The sequence below is a fragment of the Mobula birostris genome, chromosome 16 (assembly GCF_030028105.1).
Source record: "Mobula birostris isolate sMobBir1 chromosome 16, sMobBir1.hap1, whole genome shotgun sequence".
Classification (NCBI taxonomy): Eukaryota; Metazoa; Chordata; class Chondrichthyes; order Myliobatiformes; family Myliobatidae; genus Mobula; species Mobula birostris.
In genome coordinates, this window is record NC_092385.1 from 73,174,333 (window position 1) to 73,186,512 (window position 12,180).

Sequence of the window (12,180 nt, forward strand, 5' to 3'; positions counted from 1 at the left end):
CAAACCCAGGCATGAGCCACACATTTAACAATGGCTTTCTATGTTCATAAAGATACAATCCACAAAACAGACAAAGCATGTTCTTAAAGATACTGTTAACACACTCACTGACAGCTATCAAGCATGAACTTCTATCTCATTATGCTCGGTTTGATTTATAAACTAACCTCATGGGAGTAATTTTGATAGCAGTTGTTCTCATCCCCACGTGACCCCATCCCGTCTTCCTCTCGTCTCACTGCTATTATCTGCCAGGAGGTGCAGGACTCTTGTGTTCCATACTGCCAGTTTCGGGGGCAGCTGGCCTGCAGCCATTGAGCTTCTGGACTGGCTGGATGGCTTTATTTGCCTCAGCACTGAACTAATTTGCATCTGTGGACTCACTTTTGAAGACTCTGCAGCTCATGTTCTCAATATTATTTGCTTACGTTTTTATTATTTTCATGTTTAGTCTCTTTTGCACATTGGATATTTCTTACTTTTTCTGTTGATTCTATTGTATTTCTTGTTTTCCAGTGGGAACCTGCATAAAAATGAATCTCAGGGTTGTGTATGGTATATATCCATTAATAATAAATTTACTTTGAACTTTAACTCCATCATTAGCCACACAGCTAATAGTAGTCACCTGCTGCTGTTTTCTAACTCATCACCTGCAGCCTATTTAAATCCATGTCTCATCCATAGTCCTTGTTCCCTTATGAAACCAGCTAGCCTGAAGAATTTGCTCCTGGACTTGTTGTCTGTTGTGTTTAGTATGTGTTCTCTCTTGTTTTATAGCTCGTCATGGCTTGTTATTTTGGAGTCTAATATTAAAATTATCATTCACTGTTGAATCATCCCTGCTGCTCTGAATGCCACAACCTGCCTCAGTGACTATCGCCCAGTAGCACATACATCCACTGTAATTAAATGTTTTAGGAGGCTGGTGATGAAACATATCAACTCCTGCTTAAGAAGCAATTTGGATCTGCTCTAATTTCTCAACAAGTCCACAACAGATGCCATTTCATTAGCTCTTCACTCAACCCTGGAACTTCTAGACAGCAAAGATATATACTGTACATTATGATGCCTTTATTGACTACAGCTCAGAATTCAATACTCTCATCCTCTCAAAACTAATCAAAAAGCTTTAAGACCTTGGCCTCAATTCCTCCTTGTGCAATTGGATCCTCTATTTCCTCACTTACAGACCCCAGTCAGTTTGGATTGGCAAGAGAATCTCTTCCACAACCTCCTTCAGCACAGATGCACCACAAGGCTGTGTGCTTAGCCCCCTGCCCTACTCACTTTATATTTAGGACTGTGGGCCTAAGCACAGCTCCAATGCCATATTTAAGTTTGCTGGTGAATCAGCATATAGGAGGGAGATTGAAAATCTGGCTGAGTGGTGCCACAAAGTCAAGCTCTCACTCAATGTCAGCAAGACCAGAGAACTGACGGTTGACTTCATGAAGAGGAAATTGGAGGTCCATGAGCCAGACTACATCAGGGGATCAGAGGTGGAGAGGATCAACAACTTTAAATTCTTTGGTGTTATCATTTCAGAGGACCCATCCTGGGCCCATGAAGAAAGCATGGCAGTGCCTCTACTTCCTTAGTTTGCAAAAGATTTGGCATGACAGCTAAAATTTTGTCAAACTTCTATAGATATGTGGTGAAGAGTTTATTGATTTGTTGCATCATGGCCTGATATGTAAACAACAATGCCTTTATATGGAAAATCCTACAAAAAATAGTGGATATGGCCCAAACAAAAGAAAATATGCAGATGCTGGAAATACAAGCAACACACACAAAATGCTGGAGGAACTCAGCTGGTCAGGCAGCCCGAAAGGTCGACTATACTTTTTTCTATAGATGCTGCCTGGCCTGCTGAGTTCTTCCAGCATTTTGTGTGGATATGGCCCAGTCTATCACGGATATAGTCCTACTCATCATTGCGCACATCTACACAAAGTGCTGTTGCAGGAAAGCAGCATCTATCATCAAGGACCACTACCACTCAGAGAGTATGCTCGCTTCTCCCTGCTGCCATTGGGAAGGAGTTACAGAACCCTCAGGACCCACAACTCCAGGTTCAGGAACGGTTATTAACCCTCAAGCATTAGGCTCTTGAACCAGAGGAGATAACATCACTTCACTTGCTCCTATCATTGAATTGTTCCCGCAACCTATGGACTCACTTTCAATGACTCTTTATCTCATGTTCTCAATATCTAATGCTTAGTTAGGTATTATTATTATTTTTCTTTTGTATTGGCACGGTCTGTCTTTGGCACATTGGTTGTTTGTCTGTCCTGTTGGGTGCAGTCTTTCATTGATTCCTTTATGGTTATTGAATTCACTCTCAGGATTGTATCTGGTGACATATATGCACTTGGATAATAAATTTACTTTGAACTTATGTCAAAGTGTAGGCACCACGATCGCCATGAGTTGGTGTATGCAAAACCTGAAGTACTCACTCTGCGGTAACTGCACAATTCCAACACTGAGTCCAGAACAAACGTCGCCTAATAACCATTCCCGGAAAGGATACTTGGGCAGCCAGCGAAGGATTGGTACCAACTTGAACAGGAAGTATTGGGCTTTGGCCTTCGAACATCTGAAAGAAGTAAAAGTGTTCAGTTAGTGTTAGATTTAATTGAAATCCTTTGGTAGCCCAGCAATGAAACTTCTACATTCCTGCTGGATAGTCAACCACAATCCTCCTTGCTTGAAAAAAATCACTGATCTCTTCACCAATAAAAAATATCAGAGATTGAAGTTCATTTATGTACCAAAGTTAAAAAAACGATTGAAGTTGGGGATAATAATAATTTATTCCTAAGCTGTCACTAAAACATTCATGACCACTTTAAAAAAGAGTTTTATTATATGCTACACACACAAAATGCTGGAGGAACTTAGCAATTCAGAAAGCATCCATGGAAATGAATAAACAGTCGACATTTTGGGCCAAGACCCTTTATCAAAATCTCTTACGTTTATAAGACCATAAGACATAGGAGCAGAATTTGGCCACTGGGCCTTTGAGATTGCACCAGCATTCATTCATGGCTGATTTATTATTCCTCTCAACTCCATTCTCCTGCCTTCTCCCCGTAACTTCTGACCCCTTTCCTAACCACGAACCTCTGCTTTAAATATACTCAGACTCGGCCTCCACAGCCATCCATGGCAATGAATTCCACAGATTCACTGCCCTCTGGTTAAGAAATTCCTTCTCATCTGCTCTAAGTGGACATCCATCTATCCTGAAGCTGTGGCCTGTGGTCCCAGACTCCCCCACTGCATGGTTTACTGCATACTGTTTTGTGGAACTAATGAGCAAAGACTCAGGATGTGTACATGGCACGGGAGGCTACTGTCTGACTGTCAGCTCAAACAACAAAAGTAGAAAATGCTGTATTTTAACGGGGCAGCAGAGTAGCAATGAGTTAGCATTAATACTTTATACTAATTGCAACTGGGGTTCAAATCATGCCACTGTATGCAAGGAACTTGTATGTTCTCCCTGTGACCATATGGGTTTCCTTTGGGTGCTCCAGTTTCCTCCCACTTTCCAAAGACAGACAGGCTAGGGTCGGTAAATTGCAGGCATGCTATGTTGGTAAATTGGTAAATTGCAGGCATGTTATCTTGGTAAATTGGTAAATTGCAGGCTTGCTGTGTTGGTAAGTTGGTAAATTGCAGGCTTACTATGTTGGTAAATTGGTAAATTGCAGGATGTTATCTTGGTAAATTGGTAAATTGCAGGCTTGCTATGTTGGTAAATCAGTAAATTGCAGGCATGCTTTGTTGGTAAATGGGTAAATTGCAGGCGTGTTATGTTGGCGCTGGAAACATGGCGACTCTTGCGGTCTGCCCACAGCACAATCTTTGGACTATCTTTGTTGTTGACTTGAGTGATACATTTCACAGTATGTGTCAGTGGATATGTGACAAATAAAGCTGAAGCTAAAATAACAATATCTACAAATGGTATGGTATCATGAAAAGTTAAGGCACTTGGTTGCCATTGCAACAAAAATGTGGACTTATCTGCTATTAACATCATATAATCTACTTAACTATTTTTGAGGAGTGCTACGAAACAAAGTTTAACAGTGAGGTACACAAAGACATAAAGACGTAAGCACACACAAAATGCTGGAGGTCAGCAGCTCAGGTAGCATCTATGGAAATGAATGAGTAGTTGAGGTTTTGGGCTGAGACCCTTTATCAGAACTGGAAAGGAAGGGGGAAGACATAGATTGAAAGGTGGTGGAGGGGAAGGAGGACAACCTAGACAGTGATAGGTGAAGACAGATTGGTGGGAAAGATAAAGGATGAAGAAGAAGGAATCTGATAGGAGAGGAGAGTAGACATTGGGAGAAAGAGAAGGAGGAGGGGCAGCGGGGGGAGATAATAGGTAGATGAGAAAATATAAGAGGCCACAGTAGGGGATAGAAGAAGAGGGAACAGGGAGGAAAAATGTTACCAGAAGGAGAAATTGATGTTCATGCCATCAGATTGGAGGCTGCCTTAATGGAACATGAGGTGTTGTTCTTCCACCCTGACAGTGGCCTCAATGTGGCAAAAGAGGAGGTCATGGACTGACATGTTGGAATGAGAAGGGGAAAGGAATAGGATAGAAAAATAAAAATAATCCAAACAGGCAAGTTTAAGATGGGTGCCAAAGGACATTTAGAACTGAGCCAGGTGAAGGTAAGACAATGGAAATAGAGGATGCCTAAGAAGTAAGAATAGGAAGGACATGGAAGTTCCAGACAGTTTTATGACCAGAGGAAGTCAGAGATAAGGGAAGAATGTGCCATGAATAAAATGAACATTTTTATCACAGTGAACGCTGACAAAGTCTGAACTCAACTGTGGAGGAAAGACAGACTTCCATGAGATAATGACCAGGGTTTATTCATAAAAGTTCCAACAAAATATCAGTGGCTTGACAGAGCAACACTGAAAGATGTAACATTTTCAAAAGCTGGGACCCTGCAATAAGCCCTAATCAGGAGTTCACTTAAATAGTCACAGAATGTAGCAAACCTATCTTAGTCAAAATAAACCTTACACAATTAAACAGAAAGCACGAGGGATGAACAACTCTCATTAAGACAACAAATAACAAATTCAGGTGCTCTAGAAACCTAGGAGCCCAATGGCCTCCAGCTACTCAGCTAGGCCCAAAGTGCTCAGCATAATTTTACCTTGAACTAATTTTGGAACTGGGATTGGGCAGCCCAGAGTTGATTAGAACATGAGTATCTGAATGAGGAGCTGGCCAGTTGGCGTGGTTCACCATTCAGTTAGTCTGTGGCTAGCCTGTTCCTGGAGGAGGATTGGCTACCATCAGAACTGGGCAGGTGTTGTCAGGAAATGTAGAGGAGGCTTGGCCAAAAAGTAGAGCAGCAGAGACAATTTAGCTGTGAATGATACTTTACTAATAAACTGCAAAATAACAAGGCACAAAACAAGAGAGAACAGATACGTACTTAACAACAAAGTAACTGAAGGCTGGGGGCCACTGGTTGCAGCTGGCCAGTTTGTATGGCTAAACAAGGACTGTGGATGAGAGCTGGGTTTAAATAGGCTGCAGGTGATGAGTTGGAAATGAGTGTCAAATGACTCCTGTTAGCTGGGTGGAGACTGGGAGCTGCCTGCAAGTGCAGGCCTGATAGGAATGACACAAAAACTGCCCATTCCTTAGTCATTAACTGCAGGAAAAGGCCCATGGGCCAATTGATTCTATGTTGACTCTCATTAGAACAAACCTAATTTTATTCCTTCCACATTCCTCCCCCCCACCCCCATCCACCCCCTAGATTACACACACACCAATACGCAAGGGGCAATTTATAGTGGCCAACTAACCTACCAGTCCACACTTTGGGACTTGCGAGGAAAATGAAGATACCCACTCTGGTGAACATGTAAATTCTTCACAGACAACACTGGGGGTTATGACTGATATTATCTTTGCTTTGGTTGTTTGTTTGTTTGTTTGTTTGTTTGTTTATTTATTTATTTATTTAGTGATGCAGCACAGCATAGTCCCTTCTGGCCTTTCAAGCCACACTGCCTAGCAACTCCTGATTTAACACTAGCCTAATCACAGAACAATTTACAATGACCAATTAATGTACTATCCAGTACATCGTTGGACTGTGGGAGGAAACTAAAGCACCCAGAGTAAACCTATGCATTCCATGGGGACGAGTGTACAGACTCCTTACGGAGAAGTCAGGCACCCGTCACCCCAAGCTGTAATAGTGTTGCACTAACCACCACGCTGCTGTGGTGCCCTATTGTTTCTGTTTTTAAACTGTGTGATTGATAAGAGTGTGCACACGTGTAATTTTGTCTCTGCTACTCTTATGGGTCTAAACCAAGAAACTAAGTATGATTCTGCCTGCTTTTGCTATTCCTCTGTTAAAAAGTTGCAATGTTACCAGGTACACAGCATTGGTTTTATACATTAATGTTGATGAATGGATAATGCAAGTGGAAAACGAAGGCTTGGATCAGTTCATTGTCCTCTATAGTGTATTATAGAACCAGTGGAACATGCACTTAAGGTGGTAATAGTATCTTCAATGATTAATCACTACACAGAGATTTACAACTATTAATTCAATATGAAAATTTATATACTGTAATCCAATTGTGGATGATGCAAGAATGACAAAGCAAATCTGTGTTTATAAGAAACAGCTTAGTAACATGGTATGTTCACAATATACACTCAATGGCTGCTTTATCAGGTACACCTGTGAACCTGCTCATTAATGCAAATATCTAATCAGGCAAGCATGCAGCAGCAACTCAATGCATCAACGCATGTGGACATGATCAAGAGGTTCAGTTGTTGTTCAGACCAAACATCGGAATGGAGAAGAAATCTGATCTCAGTGACACTGACCATGAAATAATTGATGGTGCCAGACAGGGTGGTTTGAGTATCTCGGAACTGCTGATCTCCTGGGATTTTCATGCACAACAGTCTCTACAGTTTACAGTTTGCGTGACCAAACAAAAGCATTCAGTGAGCAGCAGTTCTGTAGGAAAAAGCATTTTGTTAATGAGAGAAGTTAGAGGAGAATGGCCAGACTGTTTAAAGCTGACAGAAGGACCACGGAAACTCAAATAACCATGTGTCATTACAGTGGTGTGCAGAAGAACACCTCTGAATACACACAGTGTCAAACCTTGAAGTAGGTGGGCTACAGTATCAGAACATCACACTGGGTTCCACTCTTGTACCTAATAAAGTAGTCACTGAGTGTCTACAACAGTAATCGTACCTCTAGTATTCGACAGCTGTAAGAGGTTTTATGATGCTTTGAAGCTATGAAATGTACTGTGTAAATTCTGAGGAAAAATACTTAAATCTCAAGTGAGCCATTGGTAAATATTGGATGTGCGATGGTTCACCAGAGAGAAACAAACAAGAATATATCTTTATATACTGTCAGCAATGATTGACAGCAAGCCACAGTAGCAGATATCATTGTCCAAGGTCTTGGTCAAAGAGGTCAATTTGAAGGAGCATCTTAAAAGGGGAAAAAGTCAGAGGGATGAAAGGATGATAGGGGAAATTTCCTAGGTCTTGGCAGCTGAAGGCATAGTGGAACAGTTAAATTATTGGGTCCTACAAAGTAGTTATGAGTTATATAGTTGGTGAATAAAAGAAACGCAAACAATAGCCGACCTGAAAAATGATCTAGTGTTTTCCTGGCATATATGAAGAAGAAACCTTTTCTCAGGCTTCCAGTTGAGTGCAGGTATTGATTTTAACCAACGTTTCGATGACAAACTCTACCACCTTCATCAGAGATGATGGCTAAGCATGTCTAGTCTGGTGCTATGTGTACGAGGGGTGATTGATAAGTTCGTGGCCTAAGGTAAAAGGAGACAATTTTAGAACACCCAGCACATTTATTTTTCAACATAGTCCCCTCCTACATTTACACACTTAGTCAAGCGGTTGAGGAGCATACGGATCTTGGACCTCCAGAAAGTGCCCACAGCAGGGGTGATTGATAAGTTTGTGGCCTAAGGTAGAAGGAGATGAGTTATACAGCTCTCATTAAATGCACATGCAGTTCAACTCTTTGAGTGATTACGCAGGAAGTTTACAGTTAAAAACTCATCTCCTTCTTCCTTAGGCCACAAACTTATCAATCACTCCTAATGAGTTATTAACCTCAAACTTTCTGCATAATCAGTCAGGTTGGAGGAACAACACCTTATATTCCATCTGGGTAGCCTCCAACATTGACTTCTCAAACTTCTGCTAATGCCCCACCTCCCCCTCGTACCCCATCCGTTATTTATTTACATACACACATTCTTTCTCTCTCTCTCTCCTTTTTCTCCCTCTATCCCTCTGACTATACCCCTTTCCCATCCTCTGGGTCTTCCCCCCCTCCCCCTTTTCCTTCTCCCTGGGCCTCCTGTCCCATGATCCTCTCATATCCCTTTTGCCAATCACCTGTTCAGCTCTTGGCTCCATCCCTCCCCCTCCTGTCTTCTCCTATCATTTTGGATCTCCCCCTCCCCCTCTCAAATCTCTTACTATCATTTTGGATTTCCCCCTCCCCCTCCCACTTTCAGTTAGTCCTGACGAAGGGTCTCAGCCCGAAACGTCGACTGTACCTCTTCCTAGAGATGCTGCCTGGCCTGCTGCGTTCACCAGCAACTTTGATGTGTGTTGCTTGGGTTAAACTGCTGCAGCATTCTGTAATGTGTTGGATTATTCCTGGCTTTTCTTGGCATATTCTGCATTCATCGTCTTGAATTTGTTGGTCTTTTTAATGGATTTTTTAAAAACTTTTTGTGTTAACCACCTGGTCCAGTATACCCTTGTCTCAATAGTAGTTTCTAAAGCTGGCACCATCCCAAAGTCACTATACAACAGCATTAAACAATTAGGCCTACACAGCAATATTTGTGTAAATCTTCAGAAAGCCGTAATACTAAACACCATGAGAATAGTCTGAAAGTTCCTAGCAATTGAGAATTGAATGCACTTGACTATGAAGTTTGAGAATGAGTTGTTCATGCCATTAGGTTGGAGACCACCCAGGTGGAATATGAAGCGCTGTTCCTCTAATTTACGTTTAGCTTTGACCTGGCAGTAGAGGAGGTCATGGACAGTCATCTTGGTGTGGGAATTTGAAGTGCAATTCAAATAACAGGATTTTAGGACATCAACGCTGGCACGACCAGCGGACTGAATGTGGAGGTTCTATTCTACAACAGCCTATGGTATCAACAACTTAGAGAAAGAGATGAAGTCCTCTAAGTAGAGTTTTAGAAAACTAGGAAAAAGGAGGACCTCAAAGGTTATAATCACAGGGTTACATCCAGTGCAACATGCTAATTTGTACAGGATCAGGAGGATAGAACAGATGAGTCTGGAGAGCTGGCGTAGCAGTAAAGGCTTTAGATTTTCGGAAGCTTCGAAACTATTTCTAGAGCACGTGAGACCTGTACAAATCGAATGGCTTGTGTGTCAGTGGGTCAGAACGAAATCCTAGCAGGAAGAATTGCTGGTGCTTTTGGGAAGGGATGAAAACCTCTGAACAATTTACACAGGAATGAAACAAAGCAGGATACTGAAGTTAGAAAACTAGTAAGTGAAAGAAATAGATGTCAAAACCAAAATCGGTTGAGAAACGGTGTTAGAGCCAATTTAAGCGGTGAGCTAGATTAAAAAGAACAAGGTGTCGAGGCTGAGGGCAAGGGATGAACCGACGTTCAGCTTACTACTCCAAGAGGCTTTACTTGCCTAAGCACTAAACTGGCTCCATGGCTGTGGACTCACTTTCTCTGAAGCTCATGTTCAGTGTGTTATGTTTACATTTTTATTGTTTGCACAAATTGTTCTTTTTTCACACGTTAGATGTTTGATGGTCTTTGTTGTTGGTGTTTCTTGGTGGGTTTTATTATGTTTCTTTGTTTTGTGGCTACCTGCAAGAAGACAAATCTCAGGATTGTATATGGTGTATATTTTTTTCATAATAAATGTACTTTGAACTTCGAAAAATAGATGGAATAAGAGGCACTGTATCTGAATACATATCGCATTTGCAATAAAGTAGATGAATTAATGGTACAACTAATTGTAAATGGATTGGTAACATAGCAGCAAGGTGACTATAGTTGGAAGCTAAGGTCAGGTAATAAAGGTAAAAATAGCGGTGAAGCACAATTTATTAATTTTATTAAGGTTGAGATTAAAGTAGTGGTGAGGAATGATCTTTGTATGACAGATCAGGACTGCAATAAATTTGGGTTGAGATAAGAAACAGCAAGGGACAGAAAACATTTGGAGGAGTCATTTTTAAGTCAGCGAATAGCTGTAATAATAGGTGTGGTACCAATCAGGAAATTAAAGGTACAGATAACAACATTAACGCAATAGCTATTGCAGACTTTTATTCATGTTTAGGTTGTCTAAATCAAATTATATGAATTACATTCAGTTCAGCTTTATTGTCATTCAACCATACACATGTACACTGCCAAATAAAACAACACTCCTCCAGACCAATTTGCACAACACAGTACACATAACTCACACACACAACACATAAAGTAATATTACCTCTAGTAAATTAACAAATAACAAGGAGCATTTGTGACACAAATTAAAAAGTAAACTGTATAATGCTACTGGCACTTCATATATGATGAGATCTGGGCCCAGCACGTAAGTGCAATTATGAAGAAAGCAATATTTTCTTTGGAATTTGCGAAGATTTGGCATTACATCTAAAACTTTGCCAAACTTATATGGATATGTAGTGGGCAGTATATTGACTGCCTAGTGTGGAAGCACCAATACCCTTGAACGTCAAATCCTACAAAACGTAGTGGATACAGTTCAGTTCATCATGGGTGAAGCCCTGCCCACCATTGAGTACATGTACATGAAGTGTTATTGCAGGAAAGTAGCATCCATCACCAGTCAGGACATGCTCTCTTCTCATTACTGCCATTTGGAAGAAGGTACAAACCTCAGGTCCCACACCATCAGATTCAGGAACAGTTATTACCCCTCAACCATCAGGCTCTTGAATCGAATGGGATAAATTCACTCAACTTCACTTGCCCCATCATTGAAACTTCCCCACAACCTTTGGACTCACTTTCATCTCACGTTCTCAACGTTTATTGCTTATTTTATTATTGTTATTATTTCTTTCTTTTTGTATTTGCACAGGTAGGTGCGGTCTTTCATTGATACTATTATGGTGGCTATTTCATGATGGATTTTTTTTAATACACCCACAAGAAAATGAATCTCATATCGTTGTATATGGTGACCTATATGCACTTTGATAATACATTTACTTTGAACTTTGGAATCAAAAGCAAGTTAGCAGAAAGTGCGTGGTAGAACTGTTTCAATTCACCTTTCATCTCCATTCAAAAGTATATTAAAACAGCAGAAAACATTCAACAGATTATTAATGGAAATTGAGAAGACAAATCTGGACATTGATATCTTTAGTGAAACAGAAATAGTTAATTGTTAATTTCTGAATGTTGAAACAATTTTGATGGACTGAGCAGGAAGGCTTTGTTTCCTTCTACTGAAGAATAGTTGACCGAAGTAATTTAATTAAAAATATCACAAAGAGTGAGGAGATAGATAGGGGAATTTCTGTTTTATCAAAGTATCAAGCTTACTGTGACCTGACTGCTCTGAATACAAAGCAATTGTCTGAGCTGAGTGCAGGGGAATTGCCTTCCTCTCAGTGAGATGACCCTTGCATAGGTATCGTTTGGTCAGCTGTTGTGATAGGGGACGTGGCCCAAGCTGAAAAGGTGAAACACCCTGCCGTATCTCTGCTGCTGAGAGAGTGGAACAAACTGGAGTTGAGGAACCAGATCCAATACCAGGTCACGTCTCCTCCGGATAGGCCTCGGCATTCCCAGTCGGTTCTGCCCGAGACGTATCGGAGGATTCTGTTGAAGTCACTTCATCGTGATTCAGGTCAATTGGGGTTTGATAAGACCTATGGATTGGTCAGAGATCAATTCTACCGGCCCCAGATGAAGCCTGGGGTAAAAGTACTGTAAGTCATGCATTCGATGGAAGACGCTATCTACGAGGGCAGCTCCATTATCCCATTTACAGAGTGTGGGGTCACTTGATCTGGT

General features: G+C 41.1%; 1 protein-coding gene across 2 annotated transcripts in view; it reads right to left on the bottom strand.

Annotated features, from left to right (window-relative positions):
* The window catches only part of LOC140211224 (solute carrier family 26 member 6-like), a 150,168-nt gene that overhangs the window by 90,847 nt on the left and 47,141 nt on the right, over positions 1-12,180 (bottom strand). For both annotated transcript variants that reach the window (XM_072280844.1, XM_072280843.1), the window contains exon 3: positions 2,472-2,611. In XM_072280844.1, the coding sequence (XP_072136945.1) occupies positions 2,472-2,611 (140 nt within the window). The remainder of the gene's footprint in view (positions 1-2,471; positions 2,612-12,180) is intronic.